At 41.2% G+C, this 8,691-nt stretch overlaps 1 protein-coding gene across 1 annotated transcript in view; it reads right to left on the bottom strand.

Annotated features, from left to right (window-relative positions):
* Positions 1–8,691, bottom strand: part of LOC109913884 (liprin-alpha-4-like) — a 166,699-nt gene that overhangs the window by 13,094 nt on the left and 144,914 nt on the right. Inside the window, exons 20-23 of the mRNA XM_048611834.1 lie at positions 8,070–8,245; positions 6,000–6,097; positions 3,625–3,800; positions 3,449–3,517 (exon numbers count right to left, since the gene is read on the bottom strand). Coding sequence (XP_048467791.1) covers positions 3,449–3,517; positions 3,625–3,800; positions 6,000–6,097; positions 8,070–8,245 — 519 coding nt within the window. The remainder of the gene's footprint in view (positions 1–3,448; positions 3,518–3,624; positions 3,801–5,999; positions 6,098–8,069; positions 8,246–8,691) is intronic.

Raw genomic sequence — 8,691 nt, 5'->3', positions numbered from 1 at the left:
TCTCTGTCTCTGGCTTGCTACAGTGTCCCAGCGAAGCCCAACGCAAGCCCTATGGTCTCAATATTGAGTTCAATAATTTTAGGGCCTAAACTCTCCCATGTCCCAGCCCCCTACCCCACACACCAGGCCTTGTTACCACATAGCCTGCCATTACACACCCCCTGTTGTTAGTCACTAACAGTACCCATTAACAACTATTCACCCTCCCAGCCTGATCGTTAGCAAATCCTTTGTCTGTCCAACTGCCTTTCTCTCTCTTTGGACTCTATCCTATTGTTTACTTCTACCCCACCCACCTCCTTATTTTCTGCATTTAAACTGACGTTTTCCCAGCGACCATCAGCTCTGAGGAAGGGTCACCGGACCCGAAATGTTAACTCTGTTTTCTCCTTCACTGATGCTGCCAGACCTGCTGAGCTTCTACAGCAACTTTGTTTTTGTTCCTGATTTACAGCATCCAGTTTTTTGGTTTTTATTTAGTAATTTAGTAAACTCTGAACAAGACTGAGACAATCCCAGACAAATATGTATTTTGCATCAGTATTTACTGTGGAGAAGGATATGAAAGATAGAGAACATGGGGAACTAAATAGTGACATCTTGAAAAGTGTCCATATTACAGAGGTGTTGGTGCTGGACGTCTTAAAACCCATAAAGGTGGATAAATCCCCGGGATCTGATCAGATGTACCCTAGAACTCTGTGTGAAGCTGGGAAAGTGATTGCTGGGCTCCTTGCTGAGATATTTGTATCATCAATAGTCACAGGTGAGGTGCTGGAAGACTGGAGGTTGGCTAATGTGGTGTCACTATTTAAGAAATGTAGTAAGGAAAAGCCATGGAACTATAGACTGGTGAGCCTGACATCGGTGGTGGGCATGTTGTTGGAGGGAATCCTGAGAAACAGGATTTACATGTATTTGGAAAGACAAGGACTGATTAGGGATGGTCAACATGGCTTTGTGCATGGGAAATCCTGTGTCACTAACTTGATTCAGTTTTTTGAAGAAGTAACAAAAAGGATTGAAGGTAGAGCGGTGGAAGTGATCTGTAATGACTTCAGTAAGGTGTTCGACAAGGCTCCTCATATTAAACTGGTTAGCAAGGTTAGATCACATGAAATACAGGGAAACTAGCTATTTGGATACAGAACTGGCTTGAAGGTAGAAGACAAGGGGTGGTGGTGGACGGCTGCTTTTCAAACTGTAGGCCTATGACCGGCAGTGTGCCACAAGGACCAGTGCTGGGTCCACTGCTTTTCATCATATATATTAATGATTTGGATATGAACATTGGAGGTATGGTTAGTAAACTTGCAGATGATTCCAAAATTGGAGGTGTAGTGGACAGTGAAGGAGATTACCTCAGGGTACAACGGTACCTTGATCAGATGGGCCAATGGGCCAAGGAGTGGCACCTAGAGTTTAATTTGGATAAATGTGAGGTGCTGCATTTTGGATGGGCAAATCAGGGTAGGAATTACACATTTAATGGTAAGATCCTAGAAGTGTTGCTGAGCAAAGAGACCTTGGAGCGCAGGTTCATGGTTCCTTGGAAGTGGAGTCACAGATAGGTAGGATAGTGAAGAAGGCATTTGGTATAGAATCCCAACAGTGTGGAAATAGGCTCTTCAGCCCAACAAGCCCACACCAACCCTTGCAGCATCCCACCCAGACCCATCCCCTTATAACCCACCTAAGCTACACATCTCTGAACACTACGGGTAATTTAGCATGGCCAATCCACCTAACCTGCACAGCTTTGGTCTGTGGGAGGAAATTGGAGCACCCGGAAGAAACCCACGCAGACACAGGGAGAACGTGCAAACTCCACATAGATAGTTGCCCGAGGGTGGAATCGAACCCAGGTCCCTGGCGCTGTGAGGCAGCAGTGCTAACCACTGAGTCACCGTGCTGCCCCATGCTCACCTTTATTGGTCAATGCATTGAGTACAGGAGTTGGGAGGTCATGTTGTGACTGTTTAAGCCACTATTGGAATACTGTGTGCAGTTCTGGTCTCCCTGCTATACGAAGGACGTTGTGCAACTTAAGAGTTCAGAAAATGTTTATAAGAATGTTGAATAAGTTGGGGGGTTTGAGCTATAGGAACAGGCTGAATAGACTGGGGCTATATTCCCTGGAGCGAGGGAGGCTGAAAGGCGAACTTATGGGGGTTTATAAAATCATGACAGACATGCACAGGGTAAATAGACAAGGTCTTTTTCCAGGGTACGGGAGTGCAAAACTAATGGGCATAGGTTTCACGTGAGAGGGGAAAGATTTTAAAGCGGGAACTTTTTCACACAAAGGGTGGTGTGTATATGGAATGAGCTGCCAGAGGAAGTGGTGGAGGCTGGTACAATTACAACATTTAAAAGGTATCTGGGTGGGTATATGAATAGGAAAAGATATGGGCCAAATGCTGGCAAATGGGATTAAATTAATTTAGGAAACCTGGTCAGCTTGGACGAGCTGGAACAAAGGGTCTGTTTCCATGCTGATAAACGCTATGACTCTTAAGTGATCAAAAGTATGGGTGAAGAGAAAGATTTTCAAAATACACTTCAGGATTAGAAGAGACAATAAGCCAGAGGGGTTCTCAGAGAAGAGTACAATAATTTGAAGCACAGTGAGTCAGATTCAGAGAAAACTGGAAGATGTTTGTTAGAGAAGGATGCTAAGTAAAGTAGGTCAAGCCCAAAGCTAAGAAAACATCAGAAAATGAAGAGGGACAACAGAATTATACAGCACAGAAACAGGTCGTCAGTAGTTCCACCAGCGATATGAAGCATAATTGATTTGGTCCCAGTCTTTCATATTTTCCTATCTCCATTTAAATTTATCCTTTTTATTCAAATTAATTCAGTACAATTGAAAGCACGGGTCATTAGTCATTGTGAAACTGTCGCAGCAGAATGCCATTTGATAGGTTCGATTGTTTGGAAGTTGACAAAGATGGGGATGAAGAAAGGATGTCAGTGAGTGATGTTGTGGAGGAGTTAATGAATGGCCTGGGTGATGGGATTTATAGAACTGGGCCCAGTCTGAGTGAATAGCTTTGAGGGAGATGTAGCTTGGAATGATGACTTGAGTTATGCTGGGAGCCAATCAGAACGGTTTCAGTACTGAGGGTGGCAGTGGAATTGATAAGTCATTGATGGAGAAATGCTAGTCAGTGGAATCCATCAAAAACAGTGCCAAGAAGCACAAGTCAACAGGAGAAGATGGTACAGTTGACTGTATCAAATGTTACAGAGTCATTGAGGAAGACAAGGAAGGACATGCAACGTGGCATTCAGCCCCAGCCATTCTAATTTGATGAATGATTCTCCATGTTCCCTGAATCCAGCCTCTGGCACATGCACACTAAGCACTTAAAACAACTAAACACGGTCAGGATGTTATCTACATTTCCCTCACTAAAAGTACAAACGGATCCCTAATACTCACATCATCCAACTTCCGCTCAGTTCCTAAAGCCAACAGGTTGTTGAATTCACGCTCCAAGACCTGCCTTGCCTGTAAAAGAAATCATAGTTAAAATCTATTTTTAACTTTAGCAGTTTTTCTAAACATTTAGAAATCAAACTGATGGAGGAAACAAAAGCATTGATTATGGAGCTTACTTGTGTATTTTGTGTGGGTATTTGTAACAATAAAGCTAGACTGTTGTAATCAAAATTTTCGTCCAGGGCTACCAAGGCACCATGCACCCCACTTTCGACGATGTTGTTGGCATATTCCCGTAGTCCAATAGACTGCACCCAGTGAATGACTTGGTCGTTAGTCCACACCAACACATCTAGGCACAGATCAAACATTGTATCACAGTCAAGAAATGTCAGGTTTTAAAATTACTTCCATTCTGGAACATGTTCAGGCTTCTTCTGCAACTACATATTTAGCATGCCAGAGCTGTCTGCGTAACAGTGGCAGTTCTGAAGACTGTTCTGAGTAATTCACAAATGCAATCCATTCTTCAGAAGCTGTGGTTCAGTGGGAGAACAGTAAAAGTCAGATGAGGAGACAGGACACCATAGTTCAGAAAACTAATATCTCAAATTGCATTGGGATTCCACAAATAGGCTTTAGTTATGTAACAGGTTAAGTTCATGCATTACTGAAACAGAAAGAAGGAGCTCACAGGCAGCGCCAATCTTTTTCACATATATTTCAATAAAAAGTCTGCTCTCAAGATTTGTTTTTTTAATAAGCTATTTTCCTCCCCATTGAGAATCATCAATTCAGACCTTCATGCATGGCCAGGAAAGCTGAATCTCCACTTATGATGGGTGACTCAGCATTCTGAGTAATCATCAAAGCTTGCTGTGGGTATTTCTATCTAACAGTTCACCTTACAGTAATAACTTACATCTAAGCTAATAAAGCATAAAATGGTTCAGATTCCAGAGCAATAAAATTCCTCACTAAATTGCAGATTACTATGTGAGATAGGATTAAGACTAGCTTTTTTTCCCAATACATCAGGGTTATTTTATAGCCCCCGTATTTGTATTGATCTCAAGTGCAGCTAAAGCGATTAAATACTACAAATAATCACTTTGATCAACCCACCGGTATTTGGTAACAGTGTACATGCTGCTCAACCCAGTGCACTGCTATACTGACCAATAACAAACAGCTGATTAAAATGCAAGGTCATTAATGCTGCAAGAATATTGGAGCTTTAGTAAAGCTAATGTTTTTATTTCATTCCAGGTTATGCTCCATAAGAAGAAAGGAGTGCAGTCATACTCACAATCCTCTGTTAATCATCTGTTAATCCTAGTTAAGACGATTACCAGACCATTCATGATAATCCTATCCACTCATATCCCGAGTTCTATAGATTTACTACATTCCACCCAAAGTAGTTAACTTTCAGGGGATCTGCTGCAAAATTGATGGAATTGTACTGATTGTAGCAGCAACAAAAGAAAGCAGAATCACCATAGTCTACTGCACCATAGGGCTGCTCACTCATTACACAGAAAGATGACTGGTGGTCGTTTAACCTGAGGGTCACCACACTCGGACGAGGGGAGAGGTTGAGAAGGAGATTCCTTCATGGTAACCTCAGCCCAGTGTGGGAATTGAACCCATGCTCATTGCTGCTCATTTGGCTGGTCAGCTGGTTTGTGCTGCCAAATGAGCAACAATTACACTTGTACAATGTAACATTATGACTTCAGAGAGCAGATTTCAATTGTCATATATATTATCCCCATATTCAGGGATAATGTATGTATATGACAGCAGTTATCACATTGCACTTGGTGATAATTGCAAAAACACTTCAAAAACTGTAAACATAATGCTGGGTCCCACTGATTGAACTTAAAATTGATTAAACCTTTATGATTAATAAAATATTTTGACCAACTAACTATTAACTTTGTGGTTCAGCTCCCTTCATAGCAATTAAAATGTTTCAACTTGAAGGGAAATGTCTCCACATTAGAAACCCTTTCAAATCAATGTCGCTGGCTTTTAAACACTGTCAGGGACGGAAGGGGAAGCGAGAAAGGAATAAAGTGACACGAGGCCCAAGACTGATTCACTTTAGTGAGATTCTTAGATAGGCCAGTGCAAATCTGAAATCATTCCCCCAGCCAGAATAATAGAGTTTGATTTTCACCAGTTAGGATCCTGTCCTGAGCATCTCTTTCTCAAAGATAAAACAGGAACACTATTGGACCCATCGGGGCCTCATGTGTAAAAGCTGCTGACCAAGCATTGGGCAGCACCCTGACTACTTTGCAGTTGGAACAATATGAATCGTCATGTTAAAGTTGGGCTTGTCCTGGTCATAATATAGAATGGTGAAGGAAAGAATCCAGAATTACAGCTACACACATCTATGGAAACAACAGTAAAAATAAATCTGAGATAGTAGGAACTGCAGATGCTGGAGAATCCGAGACAACAAGGTACTAGGATTTAAAGTTCAATTTTTGTATTTTAATCAAGAAACTAACAGCAACATTTCTTTCAAACTAACCTTTAATTTCATGCTGGCTTTCTTCTCGCCTCCTCTCTAGTTCCTTCCTGTCATAGTTCAATCTCTTCAAACACATGATGCCGTAATGTAAACAAGTGCTGGAAACAAGACAGATGTTATTCAGTGTAATTTATGAAAAGCCTCCAGAGTTTTCATCACGTATTATCCTTGGTTCGAGTGGCATTTTCACCTTTGAGCCAGAAGGTTGTGCGTTCAAGGCTGGCTTGACCATGCAATCTAGGTCAACAGTCGAACACAGTGTTGCCCTGTTCAAGATTATGTCTGTTGAACAAGGTGTTAAAATTAAGCCCATTTGCTCTTTCAGATGCAAACTAAAGAACAACTGAGTTCTCCTGTTACTCTGACCAGTGTTTAGTTCTCAAACACTACTAAAATTGATTACTTTGTAAATAATCTTATTGTTGTTATGTGGTTATGGCGTTCAAGTTGCATGTCACATTTCACCACAACAATAACCACATCTTAAATGCCTTCTTTGACTGTAATTGCTTCAGGCCAGCATGAGGTCACGCCCTAAATATGCAAGTTCTTTCATACTGAACTACACAGACTTTAGGTATCAAAATGCACAATTCAATACTTTTTAAATAAAATGCTTTTCATGAAATTCTAACATACCCCTGACTATTTATATAATGAATTTCCAACATTAGATTGGATACAGTCTCTTTAGCCAAACTGCTGATGTAAAGGCAGGATACAGTTTGCAAATGCAAAGTGACACAAAAGGCAAATTAAATTCCAAGCTCTGGCAACCTGCTGTTACTGTGTGCTACAATTGTAACAGAGTGGATCAAAAGAAGTGATGATTAGTCAGAAACAAAGTCATTTAAATTAAAATGGGTTAGAAGACAGCAGCTAAAAGTGAGAACAAAATTTTTTCTCAATTTGTAAAATATAATAACGATTGCTGGACAATTGTGCAGAAGCATTTTTAAAAGGAAGGTAAATTAAATAAAGGAACTGTAACCCAGGCAATAATGTGCCTTAAAATTCCACTCTGCCCTATATGGACTTTGCTAATTAATGAATATGTCCTACTGAGACTGACATGTTTTCTATGTTCGTATTGACTGTGTCATACAACACCAGATTACAGAGGCTACTGGATCATTTGTTTTTTCACAGTCCAGACTATATTTAACTTTACTCTGTTGACTGTAGAATCAATCGTAGAATCACAGAACTCCTACAGTGTGAAAGCAGGCCATTCGGCCCATCAAGTCCACTCCAACCCTCCGAAGAGCTGCCCAGACAGACCGACCTTCCTTTCACTGTAACCCTGCATTTCCCATGTCTAATCCACCCAGCCTATACAAATACTATGGGCAATTTAGCATGGCCAATCCACCTAACCAGCACATCTTTGGGCTGTGGATGGAAACCGGAGCACCCAGAGGAAACCCACACAGACACGGGGAGAATGTGCAAACTCCACACGGACAGTCGCCCGAGGCTGGAATCAAACCCAGGTCCCTGGCGCTGTGAGGTAGCAGTGCTAACCACTGAGCCACCGTGCCGCCCTGACTGTAATTAGGGAATGTACAGGAATGAATTCATTATCACTAAAACTCAGAGGGGCTTTAATCATAATAACAAAGTAATTTTAAAAAAAGTCCCAATTTGCTACCAATTTTCATAACAGTCTTTTGATTCTCTTTTTATTTAAAGTAAATATGTAATTAGTTGATGCATGAAAAGCTTGATTTTACTTGACTCTAGAACAATCCAGAACCTGAATTATAACTCAGACCTGCAGGCTCCATATCACCCTTAGCATTGACTGATTGCAAGCTGGTACTTGTCATACTGTAGTACTGGAAAACTACAAGGTGGATCGATTGGGGAGGAAATATATGTACCTGTTATTATGCAGAAGAGGGCAACTGATGTAGATTTTGAAAAAAATACATAATCCTTTTCAGTAAATTTCTCTGCTTTTGCACATTTTAGCTCACTGAGTGACTATAATTTTGTGGGTTGACTTGACTGACTGTCTCCCTCTCACAAATGACTTTGTACTCAGCCTTCAAAAATGCAATAACTCACCGATGAAAGCTGTCAACCATTTTCAGATGCATCCGCAGGTCTTTCTTGGTGAGGTGGTCAAGCATTCGTGCATCTACCAGGCACTCCATGAAATAGCTGCGATACTGGGGTAACCCAAGGCTGGGAAGCCATTCATTACCAATCCACTCATGGTTCATATCGCCATAAGCCAAAGTCTGGTGAAAAGGACAGATAAAGTCATTTGGAATATGAACACACTGAGCTTGCCTTCTGAGAACAGGGGCCAACTTCCCTCAATCACTTACATAGTGGAATTCCTTTTCATAAACTGGTGAAAGTAATAAACAGATTTGGAATTATTCTGGTTCAAGCATCTATTTTTATGCAGGTTTTGGAAGTGTTAACAGTCTCCAGATATCTCCTTTCCTATAAATTGGCCACACATCGCAATGGGGTAGGCGATGGGGCTATTAATCCAGAGACCCAGGTAATGTTTTGGAGACCTGGATTTAAATACCACCATGGCAGATAGTGGAATTTGAATTTAACGAAACTCTAGCTTTAAGATTCTAATGATGACCATTAACAACTGTCAGAGAAACCTATCCTGCTTATGAATTCCTTTAGGGAAGGAAACTGCCGTCCTTACACAGTCTGGCCG

Source organism: Rhincodon typus, chromosome 25 (assembly GCF_021869965.1).
Source record: "Rhincodon typus isolate 14 chromosome 25, sRhiTyp1.1, whole genome shotgun sequence".
NCBI lineage: Eukaryota > Metazoa > Chordata > Chondrichthyes > Orectolobiformes > Rhincodontidae > Rhincodon > Rhincodon typus.
Note: the sequence above shows the minus strand (reverse complement) of the source record. Positions and strands in the feature narration are given on the sequence as shown.